This window comes from Pezoporus occidentalis, unplaced genomic scaffold, assembly GCF_034315485.1.
Source record: "Pezoporus occidentalis ecotype Australia unplaced genomic scaffold, CSIRO_AGI_Poc_V1 ctg81, whole genome shotgun sequence".
NCBI classification, from domain to species: domain Eukaryota; kingdom Metazoa; phylum Chordata; class Aves; order Psittaciformes; family Psittacidae; genus Pezoporus; species Pezoporus occidentalis.
In genome coordinates this window covers 6,629,204-6,641,446 of record NW_026916170.1, presented here as the reverse complement: position 1 = coordinate 6,641,446, position 12,243 = coordinate 6,629,204, and the positions used below count along the sequence as shown (strand labels likewise).

Below are 12,243 nucleotides of genomic sequence, written 5' to 3'. Positions count from 1 at the left end.
GCCCTTTCTAAACTAAACCACTTAGTTTCTGCATCCCTGATCATCAGCTACTAAATCACCGTTGGGCAGAAGTGGAAGATAGGTTATCAGGATAGTTGGTGACACCGTTCTGTGAGAAAGATCAGAGGTTGAAATGCAGTCAGTCTTACTCACCAGTCTGGAAGTGGTCTGATTAGGTTAGGGAAACGGGATGGAAACCAGCTGCTTGTTCTCCTTCCCTATGAGGATGCTGATTTTTATGGTAGATGAATAAAATTTCTTTAAAAAAATAGTAGGGTGGTGCAGGTTCTGGTACTAAGCATTGCCTGGAAGCAGGAAGCAGAAATTTTTCTGTTGAAGGTCTGGAGTAGTGAGCACTTGAAGTAAGCAATCCTTCTGCTTACTTTCTTTGAAGTAAATTTTCCTTCTGCCTTGTGTGCTGTAGGCAGAGATAACTGATAATGAAATGATTCTAATGCTACCTTGTTAATGAAAGAATAATGGTTGCTTGCTTATGTGTAGTAACTCAGGGTGGAGGAAGTACAGAACACAGTGGACAGTTTTGAGGGTAAAATGTGTGCATTGTTTCTGGTAAGGACAATCTCATGTCTCCTTGGCTACTTTGCATAGCTTAGTTAGTGGGGCTTGTCTGTGGGCAAGTCTTCCGTGGCAGTTGCCTGTAGGATATAATCACCTGAGTCAGGAAGCATCAAACATCTACTGTTTAAACAATCTTAGGCTGTGTTTGATTATCTATGTCTTGTCTTTGTGGCTGGGGTGTTTGATGAAGAGAGCACCAGGCTCTGCCTCCCTCTCTAGGTTCTTCCCTCTGCTTTGAAATACTCAGAGATACACACTTACTTCATGCCTTCCTCCTGATGTACACATGCGGATTTAAGTGAATTAGTAAAGGCAAAATTTCGCATACTGTTAATTTCAGTTTGGAGACGTCTCAAAGGCAGTGACAGAGTTCTGATTTTTTAATAGATGTATGTGGTAGGAAGGAAGGATTTCTGCTGGCTATAGATGTGCTGATCTTTCTGAAATTAAATTAGTTAGTATTTGGTGATTAATTGTAGTATGAGCTGGACTGGTCCAAAGCCTGAGAACAGCCTTCCACTTTCTTTTAGTTATTCAAGTCTGACAAATCCTGCACACCCTGGCATGGCATGACTGGCACTCCAGTGTATTTCTATAGCCAGCACTGCTTGACCTTATTACTTCTGCTAACACAGTTTGAACATTTCTGCTTGATTAAATATTTAAGCTGACTCTAGGACTTATGGTTGGAATAACTACAATGAGTTCTAAAATCTGTTAAGCAATATCTATATAAGCTTTGCATATCAACATCTTAATTAATTTTTTCTGTTCAATGCACTTTGCTTATGAGTAAGCAAGCACTGTTTGAAAAAGAAGTTACACCCTTTGTGACATTTTGCGAAGAAAATGTTACAAAACATTCTGCACCAGAATTTCTGCTTATTCAGGCACAATCCTTCTTTGAGAGTGTTTAGGCTTTAATTAAATAAATGCTGAAGGGCAATTACTTAATTCTAAAACAGGAAATAACAGATCTTTGGAAAGGAGGATTTTCACACTGGAAAACGTTTGGCAATAACAGGCTATGGGCTATTAGGAGTTTAAAAAATTTAAGCTGATATTTGTTGGAATATTTGGATACTGTGATGTAGTTTAGTGAAGAGAGTAGAGAACAGGATTTTTCAAGCTGGTTGCTCATATTACTGTATAGCTGCACGAGTCAGCTATAGATGATTTCTGCTTTGATTTTATACATGGTGGTGGTAATAGTTTTGAAAACAAATGTTACTTTAATCAGAGTAATAGAGCACTGAGTAGTCTGAAATCTGCAAGTGGCTTTATAGCAGCTACTTCCATCCTTGGGGGCTGAGTGCTTTAGGTAGGTAGGCAATGATGGGGTTTGCTTGGAACTAGGATATCTTTGGGAAATAAGGGAATAGGGGATTCTGGCAGGTATGTGGTCCTTTCACCTTCTTTCAGTAACTGAAAATATTTAAACCTTGGTTTTGAATGAACAGGGAAAGAATGTATTTTTGCTTTACTTGCCAAGTTGGAAGCTGTCAGTATCATACTTAGTATTGCATCTGTGAATTCTTTTCATTAAAATGATTGTACTATTGTTTCTAAAATGTTAGTATAAACATCCCATTTGTAGGTGGCTGGGTCTATCTATTGATGAACTTGTGAATGAAACAGATGAGGTTGAATCTATCCAGTACTGACAAATCCTGAATGGAAGAGGCAATAAAAGAATGGGTTCCTCTAGTCTGGTTTGAGTCCTTGTCAGTTTGTGTTGTGTTTTTTTTATAGCTGTGTTCAGCAGGGATGAATGTTCATGAGTACCTGTCGCTGTGTTCCCTGCTCCTGTTTGCTTTCCCTCTGCACATCTCTTATGCACTGAGTGTCTTGGAGCCTCTTTTCAGTGTTCAATTAATCTTCAGGGTCAGGGCTTCGCCTGATGCCTTGATCAGCACTTAACATGTGTAGCAATTTATTTCAGCAGTGACAAATCATTTCCTTGGCAGACGAGAGCAGAGTAAAAAAGCAAAAACCCTAAAAATCTGCTTCCAAAGCTCACTTCCCAATGACTTGTTCAAATAAATAATGTTCCTCTCCCTCCCTGCCTTTCCTCACCCATCCTTCCCAGCCAAAACCCAAACAGACATGCCTAACATCCCCCTGCCAGCCCCAGAATCCATAGTAGATGTGTTTTTCAAAATGCATTGCAGCCTGTGAGACAAAGCAAAGACAAAATTTAATGGTCTGGGGGTGATTACTAAAATGGTAGGTGGTGTATTTAGAATCATAGAATCATAGAATAATTAGGGTTGCAAAGGACCTTAAGATCATCTAGTTCCAGCCCCCCTGCCATGGGCAGGGACACCTTATGCTAAATCATATCACCCAACGCCTCGTCCAACCTGGTCTTGAATAATTTTCAGGGCCTTGGTTGCTCCGTATTGAGTGCCTGGGCTTGAGAGGTTTTCTCATTAATTTTTATGTGTGTCCTGACAACAATGAAACAACTCAAGCAGTAGGTTTCATCAGTAGAATGATTTAATACTGATTAGGCTGTTTTATATCTAGGATGTGTTTTGTGTTGTGTCAGAGTGATTATTTATTTCATGTTGACTGTCTGCTAAGTGTAGTATGTGGTCTCTGTAAAATCCCTGTAGTACTGGCAGTTCTCAGAGATTTGGGTAAGAAATGCTTTATCTCTTTTTGCATCCTCACTGCTGATGCCTTTTTGTTGCATGTGGTACCTCTTGTTCTATGCTGTTCTCCAGTCTCTCAAAGAACTATTGCATAGTGAGAGCTGGTTTATTCTGTGGCAGGAAGCATAAGCTCTTTGAAGAATCTATTCAGTTGCACAGTTGTTCAAAATAACCACCACTTGAAGGTTCGTCTTTTATCTGATCAGATGAATTCTGATAAATATGGCAAAATTTTCCATAATTTTCCATAATGAGTTGCTTTTCTGATGCTTATTACTGTCCTTGGGGTGTAGGGCAGTGTTGTCACTTTGCTTTCAAAAGCTTCTTGCACAAACTTTGTTACAGAGAAACTCATGTAATATATAAATACTGAGGGATGTGCTCTGATAGTTGCTAAAGTTGATCAGAGTCACAGAGCATATCAAAAGGAAGATCCAGAGTCAGAATAACTTGGAGGTATTACTCATAAGTAGCTCCTTTCCTCACCTGACTGAAAAAAATATTTGAAGTGTCTATTTTCTTACTATCCTAAACATAAAAATCTTGGGGAAGATGGAGAGCTGGTTTATAATGAACATATTAAAAACAAAATATGAACACATGCAGTAAGCTGCTTGATATCAAAACTCAATATTGCTGTCATATTGGCAGAAAATCTGCCACTGGTAGAAATTAGGTTGAACAGTTGTATCATGTGATGTTTCTTAAAAGACATCTCAGTTAAGACTCAGCAGATGTCAGGGAAGGTTTTAAGGATTAGATTATCTTTTGAATATGTGCTCCTGACCACACTAATGTAACTGTTGAGTCACGGAAATGGGCCTTTTTGAAGACAAAGATTAGTTGGGGAAAATTCCATGACTCTTCCCTGAGAGTCCATTTCTCCAGTGAAATGTTTGTTGGGCTTGCAGCCCCATGTTGGGTTCTGAGAGAGGGTGGCAGAAGCCCTCAGGAGAGCAGATGAAGCTGTGCTTTCACAGTGTGGCTTCATTCCAGGTTCCAGTCTAGATTCCAGGATTCCAATCTAGAGCTTTAGTGGGACTCATGAGGATCAGTGTTTGTTCTTTGCCTGCTGAAAGAAGGAAGAGCTGAGAGTGTGGCCATTACCTTTTTGAACTGATATGCTCTGTGTAACTGAACTGGAGACCATGTATTTGCTAACTGATGATTTTGAGTCTTCCTAGAGGACACATTTAAGCACAATAAATTAGTGAAATCTGCTAGGCACTGCATAGACAGGTCCGCTTCATTTGGAGCCAGGTGTTTAAGAGCTGAGCTATGTCTTTCAGGAAGTTACCATCCCACGTATTGTATCCCTGTGCTTCCTTTTATTTGTGGCATTGTGCTCAAAGTTTTGATAGAGAGAATATCTTAGTACAGCAAATTCTGAAAGGTGAAAATAGTAAAATTTTTTTTTTTTTTTTTGGGGGGGGGAATGGAGGATGACACCTCAAACACCTGGGTATTACCATGCTGCAGTTAGCAAAATTAGGCCAAAACATCCTGCCCCAGATTTTTAGGAAGAACAATCTAAAGGTGAGAAAAATCTAAAGGGACAGTATTTAGGTGCTTGATACACTTTTGAGGATGAAGGGGTGTCTAGTCTTGACTTTAGCCTCCAAACTTAAGCAAACACAAACAAACAAAACCTGTCAACTGCAAATATTTATTAAACAGCTGTTAAAGTGAAATTTTTGTAATTGCAAGAGAAACAGATACTTGGAAGTACTTGATAGCTGCTTGTTACTACTTCATGTCCATCTTACAGGAGTCAGGAGCATAACTTTTAAGGTTATCTGTGGTGTAGGCAAGTAAATAACACCTCACAGAAAAATTGTGTTTGGTTTCAGAGGATCAGTGTTTGACACATACACACAGTATACTGTATACATTTTAACCGCTTCTGATGTCCTGTGTTGTTTTGTGGCCACTACTTCAGGGAAAAAGTGAGAGCAAATGGATGGAAATAAAGTAGAAATCAGACAATTTCAGATTTTTGAAGTAATAAGGTTTCAGTGAATATTTTTTTTTCTGTATAGTCCTCACCTTTATGATTTGAGAGGTAATTAAGGTATTTGTAATATCCCACTAGTTTGATCACAACTCCTGTTTGTGACATTTTGTAATGAGTATATAGCTTATAAATAACAGTTTGAAGGTATAAGGTTATACAGAGATAATTGCACAGCTGAAACGCATTGGCACAAGACCAAAGGCCACGCACTTTCCACCATCCCTTCTAAATTGAATAACTTCACTTTATGAGGTGTATCGTCAGAAATTGTTTTCATTACTCCCAGAGGGCAAACTGAGGTTGGTAAAAATCCAATTCCGTATTACCCATATGTATGAATATTTATATTTTAAGAATCTTTGTCAGTTACATTCCTCACTGGCTGTCTCTGTGTGAATACATTGGTCATAGTTTCTGCCTATGTGCTTCTACACTTTTAAACTGGTTTACTTCTCTGAGGCAGACTTCCTTTAAGTCTGCCTTCTCACATGATTGTGAGGCCCAGCAGGATTTTTCGAACTAAGCAAAACTAAACATGCTCCTTTCACTAAACCGTAGTTTCTCACATCCTCTGAATCCCACCATTCTGGATTCCACTTGACCCACATAGCATCCATTTGACTCATCCATTTCAGTCCTCAAACCCAGTATTTGTATATTTTCTTCACATTTTATGTTAAATAGCATATTCCACATACAAGGCAAAGTATTTTGTGTATTCTGAGGCAATCTGAGAAACCCTTTAGTAAAGGGGAAACTAAGGGAGAATGTTTTTCCGTTTTCTGCCAGTGATAAATTAGTGACTTATGAAATCTTGGAGTCACATCTTTTATTACTCTGCTTTTACAACATTAGATTATAGTCTTGTTTCAAGTGCCTTCTTTCCACTCCTTTTCCATGCCTTTTCACTCCTCCCCACTCTCCAAAAAAGAGGACTTTTGCTGTCTTCATACAACAGCTGTTTCCATTTCTTAGCGTAAGAAGGAACATTCTGTATAAAGAACAGTATAGGAAAGGGACTGGTGTACAGAAATATTTACCCAGGATAATCTTTCAGCCTCTATCACTGTGTGGTTCAGGGACTTGCTTTTTCAGAGATGCTGTCTTTATTACTTGGAGGGTTTTTTCATCTACGAAGTTATCAGTTTTAAAAAACATATGTACTGTTATAGAAACAATAGCTTTTGGTAGAATTATCCTATTGCTCATGTTTTGGTATCTGGGTTTTTGTTTCTAGCCCAAAAATTAAATTAAGGAATTAATAATAAATTATTTTTGTTGGTTATTTATACCATTGCATTAAAAAGTTTCACACCAGTTAGCTAATACTCTCAGTCTATTACACTCCCAATACTTAGAACAAGGCTTTAGGGAAACCAAAGAGTAGTCATAATTAGGAGTGCTTGGAGGAAAAATTAATAATGTTGTCATTTATAAATCTCTGCAACCTGTTATGCAGTTATTGCTTTTTTTTTTTTTTCTGTGTTGGATGAAACGGTGTTTATACAGTTTTTCTCTACAGGTTATTGACATGCCAGAACACAGTCCTGGAGATATGGGTGGAACAATGCGACTGGGGAAGAGAAAGACTGTTTTCAAAACACAAAATTCCGTTTTAAGTAAGTTACATTTCTGCTCTTATGACTTGCCTTTTGGGTAGGAACTCTGTAACATAGCAAAGCAAAAATGCCAAAGCACATTTTGTTACAGTACTGCAACCTCAAGCAAGCATTTGGGTGACAGCTTTCCTGAGCTCATTCATTCTGGTCCTGTTCCTATATACGTTTACCCAGGATTGGAATGTAAAGAAAGAAATGAGAGACATAGAAGTCCCAGTGAAAAAATCAGTTAGGGTCCAACACTTTAAATAAACAGTGAGGAATATGTTGAGATAACTGGAAAGCAGATAGTTTAATTCATTATTTTTTTGAGAAGATCAGAACATTTTATTTTCTTTATGAGTTGATAGGATGTGTGAACCAGGACTGCTTGTTCTACCCCTGAAGCTTTTTGGTACCCCAGTCTCCTATGCATTATGCTCTTGACAGACCTAAATATTGCTTGTCATTCTCTAGAGTTGCCAGTATACCTCAGCTTTAAATGTCACCTGGCCTCACTGCCACAGTCCTCACTTTATGAAAGACTCATAGAAAGCTCTGGTAATTTACTCAGGAAATTTTATTCCTGGTTTTGATGCTTTACAGCTTGAATGGAAAGTTTGAAAAGGCAGTTCCTTAAAATTAATGCATATTTGCATTTTTGTAAAATTACAGTACTGTCACTCCACAATTTTTTGAGATCTTGGCAGTCTAGTTCCTGTACGAACCATTAAGTGGGATAGTAGTCCTAATGACACTAAGATAAATTGAGAGCAAAGTTTGAGCCATGGCTGTAAGTGAGAGAGATGATTAAATTCTGGTTTACTGCATGCTTCTAACTTACTCCTTGTTTCTCTGGAATGTAGAGTGTTCCAGATTAGGCTCAGTGAACTGCAAGAGTCCTTTGGGTAATGAGATCAGGAAAAGAGAGGAAAACAATATTCTCTGCCATTGGAGGTATTATGCCAGCTGCCATGCATAATCGATTAAAATGGAACAGATGCTACTAAAAGGCTTCTTTTGCTGCACCTATTGTGTACAACTGTTGTAAAACCCTGAAGGGATTTTATGTTGCTTGTTCATTCAAACTTACTTTATTTTAGGCTTTACAATTTAAATTAGTTTAAGTGTGACCTTTAGACTCTAGTCTACCTATGCTATTTCTGGTTAAGGAATGTTGAATGTGAATCCCAAATAAACTTGGGCAACATAAATTAAAAGAAACCAGTTGTCACTCAGAAAAGCATAATCTTGGAATGTCCTGTTATGTTCTAAATTTGACATTTTTAAATTACATCAAAGTGTTGTAATAACTATTAAAGCAACACATTAGCATTAATTTCTCTTTTGTTGTATATTCAGGGAAACTTTACGGTGATGAAATGTTTGTGGAGGAGCGGCACAGGCATCGATATGAGGTAAGCACTGCTAGTGTAGGTTGTACTCAGAAGTTAAAAGCTCAAGCAAATTACTTTTGTCTTGGTAGGCATAATTCTCTTTAAAGCCAATGTAGAAGCATAACCCAAAATTTAGTAATAGATAGTATAATTTAGATCAGAAGGAACCTCTTCAGTCTTCTGGTCCAGCTTCCTGTTTTGAGCTGAGCCAGCTTCAAAATTAGATCAGGCTGCTTAGGATTTTGCTACATCTAGTTTGAATCTCTCTGAAGATGAGGATGTTGATCTTTTGACAATCTGTTCCAATGCTTAACCACTTCATTATGATCCCTTTTTTCCTTTATATCTAATAGGATGTTTCCTTTGGCAGTTTGCTTTTTATTTCTCGGTCTTGCGCTGTGCATCTCTCAGAATAGTCTGGTTCAGTCTTCTTTATACCATTACATTAAATAGTTGAAGTCAGCAACAAGATCCAGTCTCTGCCTTCTCCAGGCTGAACAAATCCAGCTCATCCAGTCTCTCCTCCTATGCTGCAATGTGGTCCAGCCCCCTAATCATCCTGGTTGGGTCTCCTAAGGACTTGCAACATTTTGTCAATCTTTCTTGCACCCAGGGGTCTGAAACTAGGCACAGTATTGCAGAGGTGTTCTTACAAGTGATCTGTAGAGAGGCTGTGTACTGTTTTTGTGGTAGAGAAGTTGCAGTGTCTTAGCAAAATGGTATTGGAGAGTGATGTCAGAGATTATTTGACTTTCTGTGAAGTATTTGAAAGCTAAAGGCTTATAATCCTTAAATGTGTTGATCCTTGGCTGATTTGGCTTATTTAACAGCTTAGATTATGTCCAGGTAGTGCACATTCTTTCATACATGGGTAGACTTCAGGCATCAAATGTAGGTGGACTTCAGGTATGTACAACTTGGAGGCTAATACAGATCACTTGCTTCCTAGCATCCAACTCTGTATGCCTTTTGTGTAGGTCCACTCCTCTGTTTGAGAACATCTCTGTGTATTCAGGGTACTGTCATTCAAGGAAACAAGTGAGAGCTGAACTCCTGGAGTTACTTCTGAGATAGTTCAGAAGGGACCTGACTCCGCCAGTATCTACAGAGGGGCCTGAGCTATGAGATGTATGCATGCTACAAACTGATTCAGACCATGTTAAGTTTCCTTAAAAAGCTCGGAGGAGAATGTGATCGTGGTAAAGGTGCTCAGAGTTTGAATAGTAACTGAGTGGTTAGAACATCACCAAGGAAATGAAACAGCTCACTGCAGAATTCTTCAGTTTGAAGGAGGAGCTGAGCCACAGCTTGTGTCATAACCACTGAAATGCAGCGTTCAAAAAGGAGGTCAGCTTTTATGCCTACTGCGGTGGGCCATTTAAAAAATGAGAAATGCAAGCTGCTCAGAATCAAAAGGACAGCAAGCAGAAGAGACCCTGGGTTTAATTTTTTTTAATATTATGTAGTAAGTTTTAAGATTACTAATTCACCTCTTACTAAATAAGCATGCCCGCTTTTACAAATTTATACCTGAGAGTTGTTAGAACAAGAAAGCAAAAGTTCCCAACTCTTTTTCTCAATCCTTTTTATTCTTGTATGCATACTGAAAACATTACAAATAACCTCTACTTTTTGTTAAATCCAGAAATAAATAGAATTACAATTATTATTACTTTGAATATTTCAGGTGAACCCAGAGTTGACTCACTGCTTTGAAGAGAAAGGTTTGAAATTTGTTGGCCATGATACAGAGGGGAACAGGATGGAAATTATTGAACTGGAGAGTGAGTGTCTTACTTGTCTGTAGTACTTTCTAAGTCTATTAAAACCATGTAAACTATCAGTTTTTCAGTTCTTAAATGCATATAGGAATAATATTTATCTGTCATAACAGCCAAGATCATGTTGGGAAATGCTGCTGACTCCACCTGTGTGTTGCAGTGGGTGAAGATTCAGAGGGTGTTAGGAGGCATCTTACTCTTGTCAAGGATTGTGCATGTATTTGATTATCAGGGAGACACATGCTCCTTTTCCAAAAGGTCCTAATTCTAGCTCATTGGGATTTGGCTGAGTAGAATCATAGAGTGATGTAGGTCAGTTGCAGTCAGTCTAGCCCTCTGCTTCGACACAGGGCTGCCTTCAAATAGGGATCAGGTTGTTGAGAGCTGCATCAGTCAAATTTTGAGTATCTCCAAGTATGCTGTTTGTTGGATTTCAAACCACTCACCACTAGTCTTTGAACCCAATAGTCCAGCCATTTTTTAACACACTTTGTAGTCTACCCGTAGTCCACAGCTCCCAGATGGGATGCTAGGAAACCATATCAAAATCCTTGCATTGTGAAGTTGGGATAAAGGGAGGCTACTGCTCTCCCTTAATCCAAAAACTGATTGTTCCCAAGGTTGTTGTGCCCGGTTGTCTTCGTGTCCTTCATGTGTCTGGAAATGCCTTAGAGGAGGGTTTGTTTCATAATCTTGCCATAAGCAGAGGTTAGGTTGACTGTCCTGTAGTTCCTTATATCTTCCTTTTTGTCTTGAAGAAGAGCATGGTGACTGCCTTTTTCCAGTCATGAGAGACCTTCATGGTCACCTTGGCATTTCAAAGATAAAAACCATCTTCACAATGACATTGGCCTGCTCCCTAAACACCCTCTAATATTCTTAATTACGTCCCAGTAACTAATATATGTTCGGTTTACTTCAGTATGTGAAGTATGTATACATGCAGTACAGCCAAAGTATAAACCATTGCTGGAATAAATTACTTAGAGAGGATGTGAAATCTCCATCCTTGCTGGTAGTAACCTTCAAAACTTTACTAGAAAAAGCCATCAGCAACCTTCTCACCTTCTGCTTTGAGCAGAAGGTGAGGCTAGAGACCTCTCAAGATGTCTTCCAATTAATTTGTCTCTCTCTCAGTTACCCTCTGATTAGAATTATAGAAAAAAGTATGAAAATCAAATAAAAAGCAAGTTCCTTTCTTTCACAGAGCTGATTCAGATGAAGGTTTGATACTGTGGAAATCTCATAGATTCAGGCTGCTTTAGCAAGGAAGAGCTGATTTCTTTTCTAAGAAATTCTGAAATAAAAAGGAAATAGACTGCATATGTTTGGTGTATGCAACACAGGGTAGCTCTTAGAAACAGTCCCTTTAATTTTGCTTGATTCTTTGGTCAACTCCTTGCTTTTAAGTCACTGTTGGCTACATGACTATCAGCCAGCTGAAGATGAAGGTACAAGTTTTTTTTGTTTTCTTACATGTCCTCTAATTGCCATTGGTTAAGATAAATTCCATGCACGGAAGCATGAATTTATCATAAGAATACATTATCATCCCATGGAGTGCTATTTGTGACATGATGCTCCTGAAGATTCATTTTATGTACTCCATGGTATGTTGAAGAACAGCACTATAATTTTGAACCAGGGTTTGAATAGAGTCACTTACAAATAATGTCAAACAACTGCCCCACAGGGAGTAATCTGAGAGCAAAGGATACATGTGAATTCATAAAATACTAATCGTCATGGTGGGTTTTGCTTACTATGTTCCTGTTGTATATTACCTTTGTTATGCATGCTGGTGTTGGGGAGCTATTTTGCCTGCTGTGTCTGAAAGAATTTCCATAGAAAGCATCTTGAAATAAATCAGGCAGAATTTTTAAATTTCATGTTACTGTGAAAAGAATAAAAGCAGCAGTAAAACCTGGAATTATTTCACAAAGGGCTGCAAGGAGACTCTGATTACTAAAAAAAGACAATGATCGTGTGGAGGAGGGTGGGTTGGAGCAGAAACACAGAAATAACAGTACACAAGATAGCTTAGGCAAAGCTTTTAAGCAAAGTATTCCCACAGGAAATATTTGGTGCTTTGTCATTGTCTTGTTTTGCACCTTTAAAGAGCTAAACTGCATGGTAGATAGAAGTTATGAGAGAAATTTAGGATCCAGGTTCTCTATAAGGCATAGCAGCAGAGAGAAGAGCAGTATACTAGATCAT

At 38.4% G+C, this 12,243-nt stretch overlaps 1 protein-coding gene across 4 annotated transcripts in view; it reads left to right on the top strand.

Moving 5' to 3' along the window:
* CTPS2 (CTP synthase 2) overlaps positions 1–12,243 on the top strand; it is a 67,341-nt gene that overhangs the window by 42,704 nt on the left and 12,394 nt on the right. For 3 of the 4 annotated variants that reach the window (XM_062603739.1, XM_062603740.1, XM_062603738.1), the window contains exons 14-16: positions 6,773–6,869; positions 8,211–8,266; positions 9,933–10,029. In XM_062603739.1, the coding sequence (XP_062459723.1) occupies positions 6,773–6,869; positions 8,211–8,266; positions 9,933–10,029 (250 nt within the window). Of the gene's footprint in view, positions 1–6,772; positions 6,870–7,714; positions 7,846–8,210; positions 8,267–9,932; positions 10,030–12,243 lie in introns of those variants that run through there. The other variant, XM_062603741.1, reaches the window with a different exon arrangement.